This window comes from Vitis riparia, chromosome 7 (genome assembly GCF_004353265.1).
Source record: "Vitis riparia cultivar Riparia Gloire de Montpellier isolate 1030 chromosome 7, EGFV_Vit.rip_1.0, whole genome shotgun sequence".
NCBI lineage: Eukaryota > Viridiplantae > Streptophyta > Magnoliopsida > Vitales > Vitaceae > Vitis > Vitis riparia.
Genome location: NC_048437.1, coordinates 24,408,752 through 24,435,979, shown reverse-complemented (window position 1 = coordinate 24,435,979; position 27,228 = coordinate 24,408,752). Strand labels below are relative to the sequence as shown.

Genomic DNA, 27,228 nt, shown 5'->3' with positions numbered 1-27,228 from the left:
AGAGCGTTTTGTTGTTTGTTTATAAGATGATTCAATCAATTAGGTTTAGATGTTATTTGTTTTTATGGTCAAATGGAGTTATTAAATGGCTCTAAGGTATATTTTTTTATAAGTTTCATCATAGTCGATGCTATTTATTTATTTTAAAATGATTGCGTACCCTTAAGTAAAGGGTCAACAAAAATAGTTGAAAGTCAATTTCTAGCTGTCGCCAAAATTATTTATTATATATGATTATATAAATGGTGGAAGGTAACCTAGGTTACTTGCAAAATGACTAGCACTCACCTTGGATTATAAATTTCTCGAAGTTGTTTCAATTTTCATGCTTCCCTTTTCTAAATACTAAAAAAAAAAAAAAAAAAAAAACCCTAAAGAGGGGTTCCACCTTCGCAAGTAAAAGATATGCTGACATGGCAAAATGAATTCATCACCTTTATGTCTTTATTCAACTTGATTTGGACCTTGCGGATATGCCTCATTTGATTCCCATATATGCATTAGTCGCCCAAAAAACTTGGCCCCGTAATTTATTCCATTGTATATAACAAATGCAAAAACCTTCCCACTTGCCCAATAATCTAAACCTTTTCTTTAATTTGATCCCGGTGTTTTGGAATCTTTTCTATTAAATCGTTCCTCTAGTTCGAGTATTGAATCGAATATCATCCAGTGACCAATCACCAGTACCAACAGAGAAAATAACCCGATAGCATTTGCCACAAAACTATATGGTATATAGTTTTATAGTCTTCAATTCAATGGATTCCTTCTTCTTTCATGAATACCGAACTTCAGGATTCTCACCTGAATCATCACTATTTGATCCTCTGGAGTATTTTTCTCCATGGGATGAGCCTCTTTTCAACCATGATTCACTTCCATTCGGCATAAATGCCTCAGATCATGAGATGATCACACCATTTTGTATTCCAGATGAGGGAGCTACAGGCTCATCTGAGCGGGCATCATCTGCAGTCGTTAAGGAGGATCATGGAGTGAGTTCCAATGCCCAAGAGACGACATCCAAGAATGAAAAGTCGTACAGAGGTGTAAGGAGGAGGCCATGGGGGAAGTTTGCAGCGGAGATAAGGGACTCAAATAGGCAAGGGAGGAGGGTGTGGCTTGGTACATTTGATACTGCTGAGGCTGCTGCTTTAGCATACGATCAAGCAGCATTTTCCATGAGGGGGTCAATGGCCGTCCTCAATTTTCCTGTGGAGTATGTCGAGAAGTCCCTTAGAGACATGAAGCATGGCCACAAGGATGGTGGCTCGCCAGTAATGACACCAAACAACGGGCTCTCAGTAGGGCAAAAATCAGCTAATGGGAGAAAAGAAGACAACGATGAAAGACCGGCACAGAATGTTTTAGTGTTAGAGGACTTAGGAGCTGATTATCTGGAGCAACTCTTGTGTTCATCAGAAAGCTGCTGATCATGAGTTCCTGGTCATCATCAAGGATTCTACATTCACCAAATTTTTATAATCTTTCTTTTTATCTTTGGGTTCAAATGTTGTTCTTCTGGGCTGTTGATCATAATTTCAGGAGTTGAGCATCCTCTTATCGTAGGGATGTATTTAATTTGAGGTTGGATCCATTTCTGACTTCTTATTGATTCCTTCTGTTTCTTTGTAAAGTTTAAACCCATGGAGTAATAAAAATTTACACTATCCTCTCTTTGATTATAATAATTAGCGATAATTGTGTTTTGGATCCAGTTGCACCTAAAATTAAGTTTTATTCCATATAAATTGTATGATTGATGTGAATGATATAAAATATGAAAAAACCAATTTACCCTTCAAAATTATTTTGTATCACTTGACAAACTTTTTTATCTTAAATATTTTTTTAATAATTATTCTAAAAATTTATTATCTTTAGAAAATTAATTATTTTTTTAAAAAATATATTCTAAAAATATAACAATTTAAAAAAAAAAAATTTGACATATTTTTAGTTATTTTTTATATATACAATTTTAAAAATATATACTTTCTAAGATGTTTGATTTTTAAATAATAATAATAATAATGTATTTTTATTATATTGGAAAATGGTGTTTTTTTTTTTCCAAATCACTAAATTATATTGAATTTTATTAAGGTTTACAAAAGAAATAAAATTTAAATTAATATTTTTCTACTTTTTTTTATAGTGTCATTTATAAAAAGATAAAAAATTCATATCATTCTTTCTAATTTTCACACTTTCTCTGTGCCTTGAGTTTAAATGATGAACTTATATGGACCAAAGTTTAATTTTTGGGTCTAAAAGACAATTGTCCCCTATAATTATGGTCTAAAATATTTTCAGTACTAGTTGGTTGGTTGCTTCGTTGTTTTCTTTGGTTTTGACTACTTCGTTGTTTTCTTTGGTTTTGACTAATACCGATGGTTGGAAAATGGTTTAGTTATTGAGATTGTTTGGTGAGACTTTTTTAAAATGTTGGAATCTTAATACTTAACTTGAAAGTTGTGTGAATATATATATATATATATATATATATATATATATATATATATATATATATATATATATATATATATAGGGGTTTTGTTTATGATAGTTTCTCATTTTTGTTTTTTTTTTTGCTAGAAATATTGTTTGAAAGCAATTGGCTACTTTTGTAGCCTATTTTTGAGATGACAAAAAAATAATATAATAATATAATAAATAGTAAATAATAAATACAAATCTTGATTGAGGGGAACATTTATTGAGGAGTTATTTTTAGAGTTACCATTCTACTTTAGGAGCCTTTAATAGTAAATAAAAATAATATAATAAATGATAAATATTTTAAAAAATATAATGATTGATAAAATATATTTACAATTGTCATCGATAAGTTTTCATATTTTGAGAGTGTTGCATAATAGTTATATTAACAAATATATTTTTTTCTATTAGTATTTTTCGAGACCAAACATGATCTGAAGGAGAGTAAAATAAAATGGAACCAAACTTAGAGAATATTTTAAATTTAAGGTCTTATGGGAAAGCTAATTTCTAATTGGAATGACTTTGCTAGGTTTCTTAGACTTAAACAAGGAGATTTAAATTTAAGCCAAGTGATAAACTCTTTTGGGAATTTAGGAAAACCATAGGTCATGCCCTAAGAACAATAAAAATCTTACTTAATAAACCTACTTGAAGATTCTAGCAAAAACAAAAATATTTTAAAAGTAATAAAAATAATAATGGCAATCATCTAAATCAAAGAGAAAAAGCATATAATTCAAAGAATAAATCCAATTAGAGTCAAAGAGGTTCAAGTAGAATGCTAAAAATAAAAATGAATAAATTAGCTACTTATTAGTTGCCAAATGTAATGAAAGGACAAGTGATCACAAAATTGTTACCCCATGGCTTTCCATGGTTAATTTTCATGATTACAAAGTAAATGATGAAATCTATTTACGTGTCATGTGTGTTTAAAAGGTTTAAAATTAACAAGCTAATTTAAATGAGAATTTGAAGTAAAGATATCTTGAGCATGAATCAAGGTTGAACAAATTTTACAATCTCATATATGATTGAGGTGCTTTAACTAGGATTGCATACATGCTATTTCAAAGACACCTAATCTTTTTGAAATAACTCATCCAATTATTTTTAATTGAACTTAAACTTTTCAAAAATTTGATGATAAAGAAAACCAAGTCAAACTTAATATTTTATCCCTTGAATTTTTTTTTGAAAATTATATAGAGTGATACTATCTGGTTTCACTAAGTATTTGAGCTTAAAATTGTTATGTTTTGAAAAAAAAAATTAAAGAATTCCTGAGGCACCGATTGATTGATCGATTCAATAGATTGTATAGAGAATAATCAACTAGTTGAGGGTTGTGATCCAAATTGGCAATGGCTAATGGTCAAATGCTAAGGTTTTACCTTAACCTATCAAGCATTGGTTGATTGGTCCTTAACCGATTGAGTTGCATGCAACCCAATGGTTACTTGCAATTGCTAATTTTCCTCAACAACTTGCAATGTGGTCGATCGCCTGGTCAACTAGTTGTCCTGAAACTATGCCTAACGGTTAGTTTTCCCAAAAATCACCTATTTAAAGCTCTCATTGCTCATTTATGGATACAATAACTTCTAAAAACGAGAATAGCATCATTTTGTTGATCTTTAAAAAAGTTTATTGAGTGTACCATTCCTTCCATTTGTTAATCCAAAATTAGTATACTTTAACCCTTGTTTCCATTGTATTTGAGCAAAACTTGCAAACTACACTTATCTCGGCATAATGAAATCATCACAAATTGAGGACAATGTGAGCATCTATAAAACTCAAGATCCAAGAAATTATTTTTGGCATCATTTGAATCTCAATGTGCTATTTTCACTTTATCAATATCATCTTGAAGCCTTGGAATAGAACTATCCAAGTGTCCCCATAGGCCTCTTCCTTTTGCAAACATACGAAATTGAAATTCCTAAGAAATTTTTTTTCCATTCAATTAATTAATAGACAAGATTTATGATTTCTAACATTTTAAACACTAAACTTCTCATAAGTATACCACTTACTTGCGATGCACAAATTCGATTCAAACTCATGATCAAGAATGTAAACTAAGATATTAGCTTGTCCCATGAACAAAGATTAAGTTCATCCATGAAACAAGATAATCTTTGCTATGATTTTATTGAAGATTGTTTCATGGCTTTGATACTATGACAAAATAAAAGATACTCAAAAAAACAAAAAACAAAAAATAAAAAAATTATATCTCTTTCTTAGAAATAAAAGCTTTTTTACATTGAGAATAAAATTTATATAAGAAAGTTTAAATTATAATACCAAAAATGGGGTATATACAATAGGCTACATTTGGTTAACAAGATAGGATATGATAGAATATATATGTCTTAAGATATCATATTTTGAATAGAAAATATATATATCTTAAGATATGATTTCCAATAAGTTATGATATCATTGGATATTAAATCCAATAAATATGATATCTTAAGGTTGCATATTTAATAAGATATGTTATATTATCTTTATATTTAGTTTTTAAAATGAATAAGAAAGAAATAAAATGGAATATATATTATTTTTCAATATTTAAAATAAAAATTATTTTGATTCTAATATTTTCTATTTAAAAATAAATAAATTTATCTTATGTTTATATATTAAATAATGCATATATTAATATTATTTTACAATATAAATAAATAAATTTATTATACATGAAATATGTATATCTTATGTCTTAACTTAGGATTAACATATTATATGTAGAAATGATATAAAAAATGTAAATAATATTACACTATTTATCTTATATTATGATTAATGAACATACAATAAAATAAGTGATGAAATAATTTACCTTATTTCATCACTAACTAAACATGAGATGTATTATGTTATCACCTTTTATCATATCTCATACTACATTCAACCAAACAAACCTAACCTTCAAATATCTAAGTAAACAAATTCTTAAAATCAAGCATAAAATCTAGTAGAATAAAATTTCTAATATCAAGCTATAGCAATCTCCCAAGATAATATGTTTGACAATCCTCAAGTGCTTGCTATGGGATATGATCAAGCAGCATTGTCAATGAGGGTGTCAATGGCGGTCCTGAATAGAGACATAGAGCACCATGGAATCTCTCAGAGAAATGAAGCATGGTAGCGAGGATGGTGGGCGGCCAATAATGGCACAGAAGAGCAGGCACTCAAAGGGGAGAAAATCAACTAGTAGGAAAAAAACAAAGAAAAAGGAGCTTCCTCTCTAGCTAGGATGTCCTCTTCAATCATCCTGGCCTAAAAATATTTTCGAGAGATTTGTTTGGCTACTTTTAGTTCGTTTGGTGTTTGGAAAGTTCCTTTGGCTGTAGTTTAAAAATTAACCACAGGATCATATTAATGCATATGAAAAGAAGTGATGGATATTTAGGACTTTAAATTAATGAAACTGCAATCCTTAAAATTGATGACCCCATGACTTCAGATGTACGAACTTTATTTATATAGCATTTTTCTCCTCATTATTCTACTTTCCCCAAGTTGCAAACTTTCATAGTATTGTCCTAGGAAGTTGACCATCCTTTTGTCCATTTCTACCATGATTCAACTAGCGAGATTTCTCGTACTATTATCCTAGGTCGTAGTTGACCTCCTTTTATGTTTATTTTCTAAATATTAATGGTGCAATGAATCTGAGTTTAGACAAGCTCGACTCATTAGGGGAGAAAGATTTTTTAATGGATTATTAAGTTTCACATGTCTAGGGTTAATTATTTATTTACTTGTCTTTTTCAAATAATCATTAATACTTCATTGTACTTCTTTTAAACCTTGTTGCAAAGTCTGTGGTCGGATTTGGTTAGTGGTTTCTGTTCCTTTAGGATGAATGCTTTCAATATTCTGAAAATCTTATAAGTTGAATCAATCAAATTTATTTATTTTTTGATAAGTAAGAGTATCCACTCAATATTCTTTATATTTTTTTTTATTAATTATCTAAAAGGTTAATTAATGAAAACATATTGCTTTTCATTGCATTGAAAAGCTTTTACTCTTATGCTTGGCTTCAATTACTTAAATTATGATACAAAAAATCCCTATATAGTTTTGTTTTAAATGTAATTATGAGAGAGTTGTAGCCATAGAGATAGCCAAGAATCATGAGAAAAACAATCTTTATGGTTATTAATATTGCCAATTTTTTATTCATTTATTTATTTTTGCCAAGAGATGATCGGATGTAGTTCAAAATTTTCATCAAGAAATGAGCTCTTATTGTGAAATTTTCATTGATTAATTAAGTTCACGTAATTAATGAATCAATACCATGGTATTTTCCCATTACAGTACCAAATTGATACATATAAAAAAGTGAGGTCAATAAAAAAATGTTGCATGGATTTTAGATAATATGTTTTATATTCGAGTATCACTTATCATTTTATTTTATGGTCTTATTTTTTTACCCTAATCCTATTTTTTTTGTACTTGGTCTAATTTATTTATACTTTCATTTATTAATCTCATTTTCGGTATATTATTTAAATATCTTAATTTTATCATACACTTTCAACGATGTAAATCGTGTCTTGGTAGAATAAGACTTTAATATTTCTCTAATTAACTAAGTTTTTGTCATGATTATTATCAATTATTTACTTATTTACGTATCTTTAGGCATACACTTTACCATTTTCAAAATAAAAAACATAAAACATATTTTTCTAAAACAAGATATACATATAATTTAATTTTAACATTAAGATACTAACCACATCCTTAATTAATGGCACCACGTGTGTAAGGTGCAAGTCACATTTATTTTACTAATATCCTCAAATATCTTCTTGGCTTTTGAACAGAACTGTGATGTTCTTATCACTAAAGCAACAATGGCGGATCTAAGAGAGGGCCATGAAGGGCACATGCCCTAAAAAAAAAATAAACAAAATAAAAAGATATATTATCATTACGAATTTGAATCCGTGTCCATGGCACATGGTATTCTTGTTGCATGCTTTAAATTGTGTGGATATTTTTGGCTTATTTGACATTTCGTGTTACCATTTGCCCAAGCAACCATTACCACCACAGGAAGCAAGGGTAGAACTAAAAAAGGGCGAGCGCACGTGCCACTATGCAAAATTTATCTTCTTCGTTAGTTTCCTTCAAATATTTCATGATATATCCATCTCCCGATCTTTGACCATCCTATGATAAAATAATTGGTTTCTAAAAGAGTTCTTTTCTATACAAATATGTCTATTGTTTGTATTATTTGAAGCCTTGTCATTATCTCTATACATTTTCAGTACTCTTAAAATTCATATCTTGTTCGAGTTTGCTTGTAGTAGTTGATTATATCTCTTCAATCATTGAGACGTTTATTAAGGAGTAGGAAAGTACCATGTTGCGAACATAAAAACAATCGGAGATGGTAGTTTTCCAGGAATGTTAGTGTCCAAATAAATAGATATGCTTGGTCTTTTATGATAGCTAGGTTACTTTGTGATTGATTGACTTGTCGCATTTATGTTCAAATTAATTTTTTTCTTTTATTAATTAAATATATTTAATCAAATAATATATAAAAATTAAAATTTTGATTTTTAGACTATTACCATTATAGATAATTTTATGGTTTAAGATCATATAAACTTTCAAATCAGTTGTTGTGAATTAAATCGAGTGTTAAAAAATTATCCATAAAAAATCAGGTTGGTCAATATTCCATTTCTAAGCTCTACCCCGACCTCATGAACCATAAGACCATCCAAATTAGAGGCTCAGAAACTGTCTCCATCCTGGGAGCCTACCATGTTTACATCACTTATCGCTATCGAGGCACAGACGTTGTCTCCTACACTCTACGCTCCCGTCTTTCTAATTCTATTATTAAAATTATAAAAATAAAATCCCAAAAAAGAAAGAAATTTGAGCAACCAGACAAAGTGGCAAGACCACCAGAATGTTGTGGTGTAGTTAGACTCAGAAGCCCATCCCTCGGAGAAACTGGATCTGCTATTGCTCAGATGGCTTCTGGTTCTTGGTCATCCCCCTCATGAAGGTTTCTGTATCCCTTAAGTTTTTTATTCCTGAATCCTCCTGATCATTTGAGATATAAGGATGGGGTAAAATCCACTTCTGAAATTTTCTTACCGCTTCTTCCTTATGTCGTGACAATGAGCTAGCTCTTTACAGCACTCTTATTATTAACAATGAGAGTTCTATTATTTAATCATATATTTTGCTAGCTTATTTATTTGAGTCAAGACAGCAACAAAGATGGGAGAGTCGATTGCAAAGGTTAGCTAGAGACAATCTTTACCATTAAGGTCGGTGTTAATCATTTATGCATTTATTTATTCTAACTTTGAAGGCAGAAAAGGGAAGGATTGTCAAACATTACTTTGCTCATTCATGAGATGATCAGATGAATTTAGTGTTAATGTAGTTGGATTTTACAATGAAACAGTTGTTTATCACCTAATAATTAAGATATACATGATAAGATGGTAGGAGTAGTAGTTTTCCTTATTATTTTATGTGATGACAAGATATTAGTGAGAGAGTAAGCCCCAAAGGAGTACTAATAGACCATCTCTGCCATCATCTTAATTAAGAAACTATTTAATTAGTTTTGTTTGTTTCAAGGGTTTTGGCAGTAAATGAAAAAAGGCTTAAGTTACTTGCAACATTAAATTAATTAAAGCACACTCTTTTTCAGTCAAAAATTAATATCATAAACTGTTGTTTCAATTGTCTTGCTTCCTGCTCCTAAAACCAACAAAAAGAAGGAAATGTCAAGTTGATGAGATGGCTTATAAGAATTCAAGGGCACTGTGTCACCCATATGCGCCTTGATTTGGACCTTGCTGGCATGTTTCATTGGATTCCCCTGCAACAATCCACAAAAACTTTATGGTTCCATTAAATTTATTCCTATGTATAACAAATCCTGAAACATCCACTTGCATATAATCTAATCCTTCTCCTTAAGTTTTTTTTTAATGTTCTTCCTTCAAATCCTTCCTATAGTCCTAGTATATAACCAGATATCATCAAACCAACATTTTGGTCACCAGGAGCAAAAGAAAAAGAAAAAAAAATAGCCAAGGCATATAGCACCAAAACTATAGTCTATAGTCTAGAGTCTAGAGTTCCCAATTCATGGATTCTTCCTTCTTTCATCACCACCAAATTTCAGGATTCTCACTTGAGCCATCACCATTCGATTCACTGGAGTGTTTTTCTCCATGGGATGAGCCTCTTTTCAGTGATAATTCACTTCCATTCAATATAAATGCCTCCAAAGAGATGTTACCGGAGGGAGCTACAGACTCATCTCAGCCGGTATCATCTGCAGGAGCCAAGGAGGATGAGGAGAGTTCCAATGCCAAAGAGGCAGCAATATCCAAGGATGAAAAGTCGTATAGAGGTGTTAGGAGGCGGCCATGGGGGAAGTTTGCTGCCGAGATAAGGGACTCAAATAGGCATGGCAGGAGAGTGTGGCTTGGAACATTTGATACCGCAGAGGATGCTGCTTTGGCATATGACCGAGCTGCATATTTGATGAGGGGGTCGATGGCCATCCTCAATTTTCCTGTAGAGCGCGTTAAGGAGTCACTCAGAGACATGAAGCATGACCATGAGGATGGTGGGTCGCCGGTGCCGGTACCGGCACCAGAGTGTGGAGGCTCAAAGGGGAGAAAATCAGCTAATAGAAAAAATGAAGACAAGGATGTAAGCCCACGGGATGTTCTGGTGTTGGAGGACTTAGGAGCTGATTATTTGGAGCAGCTCTTGTGTTCATCAGGAAGCTACTGATCATTCTTTGTCGCCATCAAGAATTCTACATTTCCCAGATTTTTTTTCTTTCTCTTTCTCTTTCAATTCAACTTTTTTCCTTCTGCATTCACGATGAAGTTCAAGACTTGAACATCAATTTCTTCTTGTTGAGAGATAATAAAATCCATTTCTGAATTTATCATATTCATCCCTTCTGTTTCTTTTGTAAGTTTGAAATCATGCATGGATTAATAAAAGTTTCCACCATCTTTTCCTCCTTAGTTATTGAAACCTACTCTTTGCTCCTTTTTTTTTTTTTCTCCTTTCCTTTTCTTAATTAGTAATCAGGAAAATCAAATTGGTTTTAATAAGAAAAGCACTAGGGTTTTCCAGTAGTATTTAATGAATTGATGCTAGCGTTATCCCTGCCCCAAATGGGAATGCGGATGTGAATCCAAATAAAAATTTTGTGTATACCATTTTTTTGTTCAAAATATTATCTGGTTATCACTTCTCATTAGTTTTAATGTTAGATCCATCATAATATTCTTCCGAAGTAGTTGACCATTTTTTTTGGTCCATTTATAAAATGAGCCAAAGAATTAGGGTTGGATACAAGTGTGCGACAAGCTCTTAACAACCTTCTAATTAAATGACTAAACTTCATTATTTTTGTTGCAACCATTTATTTATTCATTTGTATACTTACTTATTTTTATTTATTTATTTATACATTGATGTATTTATTTAGTTCAAGACAACAACAACATTGGAGAGAGTACGTCAAAAATGGTAAAAGAGAAGTCTATCATCACCATTAGAGCTTTTTCAGTTTTTAATTTATTTATCTGTCTTTAGGAGAAAATGATGAAATATTGTTAATTGCATTTGTTCATTTTGAAATGATTTAAACTAGATATTGTGTAAATCTATTCTAAACTATTAAATTCTATTATAATAATAGTTGATTATTTTTATTTTTTAAGACATGGTTTTATTAACCTTATTTATGTGTTAAAAAATTATAAAATTTTTACTAAAAAAATATATTAATGTTAGCATTTTTGAGTTATTATCAATATTATGCATCAGTGCAATCAAAATGCTTATGATTAAGTATCATTTAGATTACTAATTTCCCCAAACATCCTCAAACAAGTTTTGTATTAGACACTTTCAAGGGGTTTTTTTTTTTTCCTTTTTTGAATATCATAATCTCATATCCTCAAATAAGGAATATTGACTTTAACATTTAACCTATATTTGATTATTGTAAATATAATCATTCACCAAAGAGTCCAACTTTGAATATTGTTTAATCTTTACCCATGAGCATTGTGTCTACAACTTTGTAATATAACTATATAAGATCTTGATATGACTCCACTTTTCTAACCTTATTACTAAATTTAAAACCACAAAAAAAAAAAAAAAAAAAAGTGTTGAGTCAACAAATATGATATTGTAACACAATCTTTTTTAAAAAAATTATTTTAAAAGTTAACATTTAGAAGTACAAGTGGTCTTTTTTTTTTTTATGTATTTGCTTTGATGGTGACAACAAGTCATTCAATAAGGAGAAAATCCACTTCTAAGAGGAAAATATATATGAAGCCAAAGGCAAGACCACAAAATGTTAGTCATCATTGAGACTAATTCTACACTTTCTAAATTTTTATGATTTCCATTTGATAGTTGAAAGATTTCTATTATTGATCATTACTAAGTTTTTAGATGTTGCTTAATTTTGGGTGTGTAAAAACTTTTTATACCTCTTATTTAATTATTAAACTTTATCATGATTGTCATTCTTTAGTTATTTATGTCTTTTTGTATTTATTTATGGGCATGATGGCAATAAATGTGGAGAGTCCACTATGATTAGCTTAATAATAAGGAAAAGATAAATTTTTATCATCATAGTTCATACTAGTTATTCCTTTGATTTTATTGAAAAACAAAGAAAAATGAGGTTGCTAAACCTCTTTGCGAGGCAACTTACTCATAAGATGATTCAAGCAATATGGATATATGAATTAATAAAGATTTCTTAGTGTCTCCTATTTTTGCAATTAGGTTTCACCATCATTGAAGGCAAATTATTTATTTATTTATTTTTATATCATAACAATAATAATGCAAAATCAATCAAAAGAGACTAAAAATACTATTTCTATCATCATATTGAGTATAATTAATTATTTATCAAGCAATGGTAGAAGAGTAAACCAAGAAATACAATAAACATAAGTTCTACCATCATGGTTGGTGTAATTATTTATTTTACTTATTATTCATATTGGGCGATGACAATAAATAACAATTATGGAGTATGAACTAAGAAAAGTAAAAGACAATCTCTACTATCACTCTAGGACTTTTTTTTTGTATTTATCAATCTTGAGAGAAAGTAAGACGAGATTATTTAATCCTTTTTGCTCATTCATGAAATAATTCACGTAATTTTATTTGAATATTATTTAATTTTATTGAGAATAGCTCTTAATAGTTGTTTAATTAACTCTTAAAGTTTTTATCTGATAGGTATTCATTATTTATTTAGTTAGTTATGATAAAGACTACTGACAATGGTAAACAGTTTATCAAAAAAGATGAGAGAATCTTTACTATTTTAGTTTATTTGTATAACATGATTATTTGTTTATTCATTTATCAACCCTGGAGGGAAAATTGAGACATCATTGATTTAATTTTACGGTGACAAGGAGTTTACAATGACTTTTGAATGAAATTTTATTATAATTATTTTTCAAGTATTATATAATTACACTAAAAACTTTGAATGTTTTTTAGCAAATATAAGGTTAATACATTACTTACCATCTATAATATATAATATGATCACGATTAACAGATGATTGAAACCCACAATTAAGTTTGATTTATTTCTCCAATTTCCTCAAATAAGTTTTACATTGCACGTACAATATTAAAAAAAAAAAAATATTATAGAACTCATACCTTCTTCTTATGCTAAAAAAATAAGTGGATTGATGAAAATAAAAAAATAAAGACATAATTGTTTGAGAAATTATCTTATTGGAGTAGCTAACAAGAGAGATAGGTGGTCTTCTCCAACTCATGGGCAAAACATACTTCTAAGCAGCAGGCCTAAATCTAATCCACATGACTCAAAGCCATCCAAAACTGAATGTTCGATCCTCAGTCGTCCACTGCATGATATCCATGTTGGAGGCGCAGACATTTTGTCTCCAACTTTGTAATTTTTATTATTTCATTTAAGTATTAAAACGAAAATTGTACTATGAACAAATATAATATTCTAAAATAATTCCAATTTTTCTATGCTTAAGGTAAAAGTTCATAAACAAAAGCAGCTTTGGATTTGATGATGACGGCAAAGTCATTCAGTGTGGAGAAAAATCAACCTAATTGTTGAATGTATATATATATAATGACAAAGTGGGAAGGCCATGGAACATTGTGGAATAAGAGGGTTTAGATCTACATATTTCCAAAATTTTTATGTTCTTCACATTCTAATTTTGATTCAATTTTGTTTCTACAGAGCTTTTGATGGTTTCAAAGAGTAAAATATCCTCAAACTTTGAGACGTAAAGGTGTGACATTTCTTGTTTATAACATCTTATTTTCTTTAATTATAGTGGTTTAAAATATTTAAAGTGTTTTATTTTCTTTGTTGATTTAATAGGAAAAATTTAAGATTTTATGGTAATATTATTGAAAAAATTAATGAGGTAATGGGGTTCATTTAATGGAATATTTTTAAAATTATTAAATTTTTTAAGCTTAATTAAATATATGATATCGTGACCCCAAATGAAAATTTTGTTTTTAGAGCATTTTTATATTAGTGTTTTGTATTCCTATAAAGGGATTCATCAATTAAAATACTTCTTTAAGTAGTTAGTACAACTTTCATTAATTTTAATCAATAAAAATTTGAATAGATTTAATTCAATTTGACTGAGAACAAGTTTTAAATGGATTATTAATCAAATGATCACGTTCTATTGGAGTGGTTATCGTTTATTTATTCATTTATCTTTTAATTTATTTAGTTTGACCGATGACAACTATGGCAAAAAAAAAGATCAAGAAATAGAAAATAATCTTTTCTTCATCATTATCGATATCAACTATTTTTATCTTATTTATCTATAATGAAAGCACGAAAGATCATAAGACTGTCGGTCATCTTTTTTAGTTCATTTATGATATGATTCAAGTAATTTAGCTTATAGATGATCCAATTTAATAATAAGAATAAATACTCACGATGCTTTGTGATTAAATTTTATCATGGTTGATAATATTTATTCATTTATTTTGGGAAAGGGCATACAAGTATAATGACTCAAAGTCAGTAAAAATATATGAAAATCTTTTTTACCATAGTTAGTGTCCTTTTTTTACTTATTTCCAGTGAACTATGTTTTTATTTTTTCCAATTATGAGATGATTTTAACAATTTACTTTGAATGTAATTCAATTTTACAATAAGATGTTAATATATAGCACTTGATTTCACTAAATTCCACTATGGTTATTTGTGGTTATTTCTTTAATTGACCGAATAAACATTTTTACTACTTCTAAAAATAAAATAGTATAAGATTTAACCGTGATTTTATTAACCATGATAAAATTTTAATTAAACATAATAGTGATGGACTGATTCAATCCAGAATTTGTAGTCTACTTCTGGGTTCTGACCAACCCACAAGCCCAATCTAAATCATTCTCACAACCACCAAAAATCCAAGCCGTAGGCGCAGCCCTTGTGTCTCCAACTTATTTTTCTGGCGCAGACATTATGTCTCCAACTTTATAATCCACCATCCTCCCATTACTTGGTTTTCTATATTTTATTAAACATTTTGAAAATGATATATACATAGGAGCTGGTTATTTGATACCTGGTTTTCCAAATTAAGTCTTCTTTCTTCTACTCTTTTATCTCAATCTTTCTTTGCTGGCGACTGTTGAATTCATGCCATTGCTCTTTTGTGTTAATCATTCACAAAGTTTACAGAGATGGGGGAATGAAAAGAGTTGCACCATCTTGTCCTCTTCGATAACTGTGATACAAAATATTTCCTGCAAAACTATTTGGTTTTTTTTTTTTTTTTTTTTTTGTATGAAGAGCTGTTTGGAAGGCTCCAGCAATAATTCACACTTTTTTTTAACCATTTATTAAATGATGGAATCAAAAGTTTGCCCATTTATATGAAATGATTCCATTAAGTTTAGCTTAGACTTGGTCTAGTTTCGGCATGGGAAAAGTTTTCGATGTTTATCACTAAATTCGATCATCCATAGTATCTATTATTTATTTGTAATTATTCATTCATGTATTAAAGATGATAGCATAAAAATGAAGAATCTACCATGATTTACTAAAAAGTAAGAATAGAAAAACAATTTTTATTATCATGTCAATGCAAATTTTATTTATTTATTTATCTGTCTTGAAACACATAAAGAAAAGGAGACTATAGAATAGTTTTAACTATTTATAAGAAGATTCAAATAATTTAATTAGATACAATTTGAGTCTTTTTTAATCATGACACTGAAATTTTTAACTAAATTTCATCCAGACTTATCTATTTATTTTTTCATTGAACTCAAGATAAAGCAACAAGAATTGAAAGTTGATCAAGAGAGGGTACAGACAATTTCTAATATTATAAATAGTACAATTATTTATTCTTTTTTAATAATGAATGCGTAATAGGTGGAGTAAACCCATAGAATCAACACACAAGCAACCTCTGCCGTTATAATTAGTTTATTTATTTATTTTGATGATTGATAACGGTGATAATTTGAAATAAACCAAGAGAGGCAAAATGCAATCTATACTATCAACGTTGTTGTTAATTTTCTTATTTAGTTTTAAGAATGAGAAGATAAGGAGATTATTGATCATCCTTTTACCTATTCAAATTCCTTCCTGATTTTACTATTACAAATATAAAACTCAATCCTTTTTTTTATTCTATTTCAATAACTTTTTTGTTTTGTAAATTATAACAAAACAAATTAACAAAAAGATAAACAAAAAAAAAATCAAGAAGAAGATCAAGCATCCCCTGGGTTCATGATGAAGTCCAAGACTTGACCATCATGGAGATGTAATGGTGTTGGTAGATTCATTCAGTTTCTTTGTAAAGTTTGAATCCATGGAGTACTAATAAAAGTTTGCACCATCATGTTCCTTGATTATTGAAGTCAAAATATTCCTAGAAAATTCTATGCTTTCTTCCTACTTTTTCTGTGGATATTTAGAAGTTTACGTTGATTTTAGTAAGAAAATTATTATGGTTTTCCTGTGGAAAATGGTGTTGGTGAATTGATGCTATTTAAAAATAATTGAATTGGCGCTTAACTTGTTGTACCATGACTAGCTCTGCTGGAAATTTTATTTAGATAGTATCTTCTTGTGAGGAATATCGTTAGGATGGCATTTGGTCGTTCGTATTTGGTCATAATAGTCTCCTTCTTAGTTGGCTATTTTTTTGTCCATTTATAAAATAAAATGATTGGAAGAATCAGAGTTAGATACAGTTATATGAAATTAAATTCTTAATAAATTTCTAACTAAATAATTAATTTTTACTTATTTATTTATACATTGTTTATTAATTATTTAGTTTCAATGAAGGCAATGAAAATACCAAAGTGTTAAGAAATGTAAAAAGAATAATCCATATCCTTATTATTAGAGCCAACTGTATGTTTATTTACCTATATTGTGTGGAAGAAAAATGGAAAAATTGTATAACCATCTTTTTATTCATTTACAAAATTCTTGTGTAATTTAGTTTGAATGTGATACAATTTTGTTTAATTTTTAATGGTCTTTTTAGTTATCATTGCAACTTGGACGAATTCAACTCAATCAAACTCAACCTGAATTTTTACGGGTTTAGACTTGGGAGAATTAAAAAACAAAAATGTCAATCAGAATTAAATTTAAATGAACTTTGGTTAGAGACTCGAACAATCCAAGCCTAACTCATGCATGATTATAAATCTATATCAATTTTAAATTGTTTATAATTTAATAGTATTATACTAATATTCATTTCATCCATATTAAGATATATTTATTGTTTTAAATATTAGGAAATAATATAGAATTGGTCACTGATGTATGGTAAAGACTTTGATTATTTTGGTATTATGAAAAATTAATTTATTTTTCTTGATTTTACTTCTAGATGTACCTTTACTATGAGATGAAATATTGGTTCTAAAATTTTAAGTTATGCCGATAAAGATATTAAAAAAGTCATTTATTCTTCTTGTTGTGATATATATGTTATTTGAATGATTGGTTTTGAATTAAATTTCATGATGAAATATGTAAATGGTATAAATTACTCTTAATTTGATTATTACTTGAAAATTACTTCTAAATGTCATTTAATTTTATGTGATTATTTTTTGTTTTATGTTGTTTTTATTGATTATAACATAAGATTGTAATTATTATATTGATTAACTAAATGAATGTCATAAATTTACATGTTAATGTATTGTTCTGGAATTAAATTAATGGTTTTTTTATTTACTATATATAGATTGATTGGTAAAATATTTGGGGAATTAAGTTTAAATAATGTTTAACCCAACATATATTTAATAACCTGAATATAATCAAATTTGAATCTAAGTTTAGAAAAATAAGTTTAGATTAGATTTATGTTAAATAACTTGGGTTGAACCTCAAGTTGGGTGGGTTTAGACAAATAAATTTTATGTATGAGTTGAGTTGATATTAATTAGTAACTTGAACCAATTTCCACGAGTTGCACCCTTACATGCTAATAGTATCAATTACTTATTTATTATTTCATTATTTATTGAAAATTTAACTATGATGGTGGACTCACGGAAGAAAGATGAGAATTTTTATTCTTATAGTCCGTGTCAATTATTTATTTATTTATAACGTTAACTTTTTTTTTTCTTTTTTACTTATTCTTCAATCCTAGTATTTTAGATAATTTCAAGAAATACCGATAAGAGTTCCATAGGAATTTTTCAATGGCTTTACTAGTAAGTTCCAATATAACAATTGATAACAAAGACAAAGACAATCTCTACTCTTGCTTGTGGAGCTAATTTATTTTTATTTATTTATCAATCTTGAGTGAAAAATAAATAAATAAATTGGAGATTGTTTAATCATTGTTTTCTTCATTTATGAAATAACTCAACTAATTTGATTTGAATGTTATTTAATTTTATTAAGAATAACTCTTAATGATTGTCTAATCAATTTTTGAAATTTCAATTTGATTAGTATCAACGATTTATTTATTTACTTATGTAAATAAATAAATAATTTTTGAAATTTCTATAGATGCAACGACAGTGGTGGAAAGCCAATAAGAAATTGTCATAGTTGGTGCTAATGATTTATTTATATATCTAATTATTTAATAATTAATGCTTATATATTTGTCTTGAGAATGAGATAAATGAAGAACTTGTTAGTCATGTTTTATTCTCTGTCAAATGATTTAAATTATTCATCTATATACAATTTAAATTTATAATAAAGTATTAAATTTTATTATAAGTATGGTTTATTATTTTTTTTATTTCTTAAACTATGGTTGTGTTACCCTTATTTATTTTTAAAAAAAAATATAAATACAAATATTTTTTACTAACAAAGTATATTAATGTTAACATTTTGAGTTTTATCCTCATAATCCATCAATGCAATCACAAATACTCAAGATTAAGTGTCATTTAGGTTACTAATTTCCCCAAACATCCTCAAACAAGTTTTGTATTCCAACACTTTCAAGGTCTTTTTTCTTTTCTTTATTTCATTTTTGAACATAATTACCTCAAATCCTTTTATGTTACGAGGAATATCGACTTTAATATCTAACATATATTTGATTATTGTGAACATGGTAATTCACATAAGAGTCCAACTTTGAATGTTGAATCCACCCACGAGTATTGTGTCTACAACTTTGTACTTGATATGACTCCACTTTTCTAATTTTATCACTAAATTTAAAAATACAAAAATAAATTAAGTCAACTAATATGATATTCTAGTACAATCTTAAAATTTGTTATTTTAAAAGCAAAAAGTTTAAAAGTCCAAGTGACCTTGTTAATTTATTTATTTATTTGTCTTGATGGCAACGGCAAGTCATTCAATAAAAAGAAAATATGTGTGAAGGCAAAAGGCAAGGGTATGAAATATTAGTAATCTTTGAGACTAATTCTACATTTTCTAAATTTTTGTGATTTTCTTGAGAGTTAAACTTTTTATTATTGATTACTAAGTTCTTAGATGTTATTTAATTTTGGTTGTCTAAAAGCTTTTTATAACTCTTATTAAATTATTAAATTTCATCATGATTGTCATTCATTAATTATTATGTTTTCGCTTATTTATGAGCATGACTTCCATAGAGGTGGAAAGTCCATTATGATCGGTTATAAAAGATAAATTCTTATCATCATAATTTGTGTCTTTTGATTTTTTTTATTTTTATTTATCAATCTTGAGAGAAAGAAAAGATAAGAGATTGTTTAACCAAGTAATTTGATTTGAATATTATTTAATTTTTATTGAGAATAGCTTTTAATAGTCGCATAATTAACTTTTAAAGTTTCAATCCCATAGGCATTAATTAATTATTTATTTAGTTATGACAAAGACTACAAGAATGTAAACAGTTTATAAAAATAGATGAAAAAATTAGTCTATACTTTAATTTTATTTTATTTTTTTATGTGACATGTTGATTATTTATTTGTTTATTTATTAACTCTAAAAGGAAATTTGAGACTGACATTAACTTTTATATACACTAAAACCTTCAAATAGTTTGAATCAAATATAAGGTTAATACATCACTTACTATCTATATCATATAATACGATTACGAGTCACGAAAAATTTTAGTGAAGTTTGATTTATTTCTCCAATCGCCTCAAATAAATTTCACACTATTCGTAATTTTTTTTTTCTTCATATTATAGAATTCATACCTTCTTATGCTAAAATAAATAAATAATGAAATGGATTGCTTAAAATAAAAAAACAAAGACACACAATTATTTGATAAATTATCTTATTGGAGTAGCTAACAAGAGAGATAGCTGGTCTTCTCCAACTCATGGGCAACACATAGTTCTAAGTTCTAACTTATAAGCTGCAAGCCTAAATCTAATCCACATGATTTTCAAAGCCATCCAAAACTGAATGGTGAATCCACGAGCCGCCCACTTCTTGATATCCATGTCCTGGCGCAGACATTTTGTCTCCAACTTTGTAATAATATAATTCCCTTTGTATAATTTGTGTTAAAACTAAAATTGTACTCAAAACAAATATAGTATTCTAAAATAATTCCAATTTTTCTATGCTTAAAGGTAAAAGTTCTTAAACAAAAGCAGCTTTTGATTTGATGATGACGGCGAAGTCATTCAGTGTGTAGAAATCAACTTAACAGTTGAATATATGTATATTTCCATAATTTTTATGCTTTTCACATTCTAATTTTGGTTCAATTTTTTTTCTACAGAGTTTTTGATGGTTTTCAAGAGTAAAACATCCTCTAATTTTGAGATGTAAAGGTGTGACATTTCTTGTTTGTAACATCTTATTTTCTTTGATTATATTGGTTTAAAATATTTAAAATGTTTTATTTTCTTTCTTTTACAGGAATGCTTGATTGGTTTTAATAGGAAAATTTTTAAGATTTTATGATAATATTATTGCAAAAAATTAATGAGGTAATGGGATTCATTTAATGGAACATTTTTAAAATTATTAAAATATAGATGATCTTGTGACCCGATATGAAAATTTTGTTTTTAGAACATTTTTATATTTAATGTTTTGTATTCCTATAAAGGGATTCATTAATTAAAATCTTTAAGTAGTTAGTACAACTTTTATTAATTTCAATCAATAAAAATATGATTTAGATTCGATTTAATTTGACCGAGAGAATAAGTTTTTAATGGATTATTAATCAAATGACCATGTTCTGTTGGAGTAAATATCATTTATTTATTTATTTATCTTTTAATTTATTTAGTTTGGCCAATGATAACCATGATTAAAGAAAAGGTCAAGAAATAGAAAATAATTTTTTCTTCGTCATTATCGATGTCAACTATTTTTGTCTTATTTATCTATAATAAAAGCACGACAAATCATAAGACTGCCGATCATTTTTTTTAGTTCATTTATGATATGATTCAAGCAATATAGTTTATAAATGATTCAATTTAATAATAAGAATAAATTTTTACGATGCTTTGTGATTTTATTATGGGGAAGAACATATAAGTGTAATGATTCAAAGTTAGTAAAAAAAAACTAGTGATTTTTTTGTTTATTTATGATGAACTATATATATATATATTCCATTTATTAGGTGATTTGAAGAATTTACTTTGAATGTAATTCAATTTTACAATAAGAATGAGATGTTAATAGCACTCCATTTAACTAAATTCCACTATGGTTATTGGTGGTTATTTCTTTAATTAACCGAATAAACATTTTTACTGCTTCTAAAAATAGAATAGTATAAGACTTAACCGTGATTTTATCAACAATGATAAAAATATAATAAAAACATAATAGTGATGGACTGATTCAATCCAGAATTTGTAGTCTACTTCTGGGTTCTGACCAACCCACGAGCCCAATCCAAATCATTCTCACAAAGACCAAAAATCCAAGCCCTAGGCGCAGCCCTTGTGTCTCCAACTCATTTTTCTGGCGCAGACATTGTGTTTCCAACTTTATAATCCACCATACTCCCATTACTTGGTTTTCTATATTTTATTAAATATTTTGAAAATGATATATACATAGGAGCTGATTATTTGATACCTGGTTTTTCAAATTACTTCTTCTTTCTTGTACTCTGATGTCTCGATCTTTCTTCTTCTGTTGCTGGCGACTGTTGAATTCTTGCTATTGCTCTTTTATGTTAATCATTCACAAAGATGGGAGAATGAAAAGAATTGCACCGTCTTGTCCTCTTCAATTACTGTGATCCAAAATATTTCCTGCAAACTATTTCCCTTTTTTTTTCTTCTTTGTAGGAAGAGCTTCTCCGGCAATAATTCACACTTTTTTTTATCCATTTATAAAATGATGGAATTAAAATTTTTCCCATTTATATGAAATGATTTCATTAAATTTAGCTTAGACTTGGTTTAGTTTCCATAGGAAAAAGTTTTCAATGGTTTGATTAAATTTGATCATCCATAGTATATGTTATTTATTTGTAATTATTCATTCATGTATTAAGGATGGTAGCGTAAAAATGAAAAATCTATCATGATTTACTAAAAGTTAAGGATAGAAAAGCAATTTTCAGTATCAGGTTTGTACAACTTTTATTTAATTACTTATTTGTCTTAAAACATATAAAGAAAGGGAGACTATCAAATAATTTTAATTATTTATAAGATGATTCAAGTAATTTAATTGAATGCAAATTGAGTATTTTTTTAATCATAACATCATGATATTTTTAATTAAATTTCATCCTGACTCGTTTATTTATTTTTTCATTTAACTCAAGATAATAGCGACAAGAATTGAAAGTCAATCAAGAGTGGCTATAGACAATTTCTAATATTATAATTAGTATAATTTTTTATTTGTTTTGAATAATGAATGTGTAATAGGTGGAGTAAACCTAAGGAATCAACGCACAAGCAACCTCTATCATTATGATTAATATAATTATTTATTTATTTTGACAGATGACACTAACAAACAATCTAGAGGTAGAATGTAATTTATATTATCATCGTTGTTGCCCATTTTCTTATTTAGTGTTAAGGATGAGAAGATAAGGAGATTATTAATCATTCTTTTGCCTATTTTGAAACAGTTTTAACATTTTGATTTTAATTTTGCATTGACAAGGAATTCTAAGTTCCATTTCTTTATGACAATATTTTATCTATTTATTTATTTATTTACAAAAGTGATAATATTAGAATTCCTTTCTATTTATATCATTAAAACTATATAATTTAATCATTTTTTATTCTATTTCAACTAATAATTTTTTTATTCTATTTCAATAACATTTTTGTTTTGTAAATTATAACTGAGCAAATTAACAAAAAGAAAAAAAGAAAATCAAGAAGAAGATTAAGCATCCTTTATATTCATGATGAAGTTCAAGACTTGACCATTATGGAGATGTAATGCCGTTTGTAGACCCATTCAGTTTCTTCCTAAAGTTTGAAACCATGAAGTACAGATAAAAGTTTGCACCATCTTGTCCCCCTTAATTATTGAGATTTAAAAATATTCCCATGAAAATTCTTTTCTTTCTTTCCATTTTTTTTTTTTTTGGATATTTAAAAGTATATATATAATTTTTACTTAAATATAAGCTTAATACATCACTTACAATGTATATTATATAATATAACTACGATTAATAGATCACCAAAACCCATGGTTAAGTCTTATTTATTTCTCCAATTTTCTCAAATAAATTTCACGCTTCTCATAATTATTTTTTTTCTCATATTATAGAACTCATTCCTTCTTATGCTAAAAAATAAGTGGATTGATTAAAACAAAAAATATGGCCACATAATTCTTTGATAAATATAAAATTATATTAAGCTGCAGGCCTAATCCACATGACACTCAAAGCCATGACACTCAAAGCCATCCAAAACTGAATGGAGAGAGAGAGAGAGAGGGGGGGGGGGGGGGGGGGGGGGGGGGGGGGTGGAAGGCCATGGAACATTGTGGAATTAGAAGATTTATAGTGCATATTTCCCAAATTTCTATGTTTTTGGTTCAAATTTTCTTCTGTAGGGTTTGATGGTTTTCAAGAGTAAAACATCCTCTAGTTGTTGAGATGTAAAGGTGGGATTATTCATTTCTGAGTTGTGCTTATTACGTTTGTAACATCTTATTTTCTTTAATTATATTGGTTTAAAATATTTAAAATGGTTTGTTTTCTTTTTATTGGAATGTTTGATTGGTTTAATAGGAAAATTTTAAGATTTTATGGTAATATAATTGCAAAAAAATAATAAGGAAATAGGCTTCATTTAATGGAACATTTTCAAAATTATTAAAATCTTTATGCTTAAATAGATTATCTCATGACCCCAAATGAAAATTTTGTTTATAGAGCATGTGATATATTAATTAAAATTCACCTTTTTAAGTAATTGGAACATTTTTATTCATTTGAATTAGATTCAATTCAATTTGATAAAGGGAACAAGTTTTTAATAGATTGTTAATCGAATGACTAAGTTTTACTAGAATTGTCATTTATTTATTTACTTATTCATTTTTTTTTATTTACTTAGTTTGGTGATGACAACTATGACAAAAGAAAATGTCAAAAAGTAGAAAATAATTTCTTTTCATCATTATTAATGTTAACTATTCTTGTCTTATTTATCTATCAAGAGAGAGAGAGATCGAAAGTTGTCTATCATTTGTTTTAGTTCATTTATAATATGATTCAAGTAATTTAGTATATACATAAACCAATTTAATAATAAGAACAAACTCTTATGATGTTTTGTGATTAAATTTCATCATAATTGATATTAGTTATTTATTCATTTATTTTGGGGAAGGGCATACAAGTGTAATGACTAAGAGTCAATTAAAAAATATGAATCTTTTCTATCATGGTCAGTTCCAGTCATTTATTTATTTATGATGAATTATATTTTTCTTTTTATCATTTGTGAGGTGATTTGAACAATTTACTTTGAACATAATTAAATTTTACGATAAAAGTAAGATGTTAATAGCATTCCATTTAACTAAATTCCACCGTGGTTATTGGTGGTTATTCTTTATTTGACTGAATAAACATTTTTACTGCTTCTAAAAATAGAATATTATAAGATTAAACAATGATTTCCACAATTATAAAATTTTAATAAATACATAATAGTGATGGACTGATTGAATACAGTAGAATTTGTGAGCAAAGTTTGAAGTGTAACCAAAGGGTCTAGTTTTGAGTGCTGACCAACCCACAAGCCCGATCCAAATCATTCTCACAAAGACCAAAAATCCAAGCCCTAGGCGCAGTGCTTGTGTCTCCAACTTACTTTTCTGGCGCAGGCATTGTGTCTCCAACTTTATAATCCACCATCCTCCCATTGCTTGTTTTTCTACTTTTATATCTCAATCTTTCTTCTTCGGTTGTGACGGCTGTTGAATTCTTGCTATTACTCTTTCTTGTTTAATCCTTCATTAAGTTTACAAAAGATGGGAGAATTAAAAAAATAAAAATGCACCATCTTTTCGTCTTCAATTATTGTGATGCAAAATGTCTCCTGCAAAACTATTTCTGTTTTTTTCTTTGTATGGAGAGTTGTTTGGAAGGCTCGGGCAATAATTCACTCTTTTTTTTCTCCATTTATCAACTGATGGAGTCAAATTTTTGGCCATATATATGAAATGATTTTGTCAAATTTATTTTAGATTTGGCTTAATTTGGTAATGGTAAGGTTTTCAATAATTTCCACTAAATTTGATCATCCATCTTATGTATTATTTATTTCTAATTTTATTCAATCATGTATTATTTATTTGTCAAAGAGCAATGCTGCAAAGAAAATTTTTATTATCATATCTGTGGAAATTTTATTTATTTATTTTACTTAAACCCTAGAAAGAAAGGAAGATTGTCAAATAGTTTTTAGCTATTTATAAGATGATTCAAGCAATTTAAAGGAACATAATTTGATTCCTTTTTTAATAACACTATGATTTTCTAATTAAATGTCATCCTAACTTATCTATTTCTTTAATTTTTATACGCAAGGTAATAGCGACAATAGTGACAAGAGCGACAAGCAACAGTAATGGCAAGTCAATCAAGAGATACTAGAGACAATTTATAATATTATAGTTAGTATGATCATTTGTTTGTTTTGAATAATGAAAGCATAATAGGTGGAGTAAACTCAGGGAGCCGGTAGACCAAGCTACGTATACCCTTATAATTAATATAATTATTTATTTATGTATTTTGATTTTTGATACTAACAATGGTGTATAGTAAATCAAGAGAGACGAGACAATCTATATGTTCATCATTATTGTAAATTTTCTTATTTAAACATTCATTTAGATATAGTTTAACTTTATAATAAGCTATTAAATTCTATTATAATTATAGTCAATTGTTTTTTCTATTTCATTTAAACATGGTTTTATTATCCTTATTTATTTAAAATAAATAAATAAATATAAACATTTTTTCTAAAAAAATATATATTAATCTTAACATTTTTGAGTTACTATCTACATGCTTCATCAATACCATCAGAAATACTCATGGTTATTCCAGCCAGTTATAACGTCCCCACACATCATCAAACAAGTTTTGTACTCAAATACTTTCAAGGGACTTTTTTTCAACGTCATAATCTCATTTATTTTAATGTTATAAGGATTGATTTTAATACTTAACATTATTTCATTGTTGTGAATATAGTCATTCACTTGGGAATCCAACTTTGAACATCAAATCCACACCCACACACGGTTACTTGAGGTTTTAATATGGTTTGATCAATCATGTTTATCTTTACAGATGAGAGAAAACATTTCACTATATCATATAGAACTATTAGTTTCAAAATATCTCATATTTTTCCGCTTTTTGTATCTTCATCTTGAACCATGAGTTATTTTATTAATGTTGGTGTCTCTTATTATTCCACATATTTTTATCCACCACATATAGTTTTCACAAGTCTATATCTTTCTTATAACTTTTATCAAATGATTAAAAATGTTTATAAAGATATTTTTATAAACTTTATTTATTTTATAAAGAATTTAATTGCAATCATTTATGTATTTATTTACTTTGATATTACAACAATAATAATCTA

General features: G+C 27.7%; 2 protein-coding genes across 2 annotated transcripts; both read left to right on the top strand.

The window, feature by feature from the left end:
• Positions 1 to 408: 408 nt before the first annotated feature.
• Positions 409 to 1,670, top strand: LOC117919123 (ethylene-response factor C3-like). The gene has a single exon (XM_034836209.1). It carries the CDS (start codon positions 732 to 734, stop codon positions 1,434 to 1,436), a length of 705 nt encoding a protein of 234 aa, XP_034692100.1. The 5' UTR covers positions 409 to 731; the 3' UTR covers positions 1,437 to 1,670.
• A 7,989-nt stretch (positions 1,671 to 9,659) lies between these two features.
• LOC117919435 (ethylene-response factor C3-like) lies at positions 9,660 to 10,408 on the top strand. The gene has a single exon (XM_034836641.1). The coding sequence runs from the start codon at positions 9,679 to 9,681 to the stop codon at positions 10,333 to 10,335; it is 657 nt and encodes a 218-aa protein (XP_034692532.1). The 5' UTR covers positions 9,660 to 9,678; the 3' UTR covers positions 10,336 to 10,408.
• Positions 10,409 to 27,228: the final 16,820 nt, after the last annotated feature.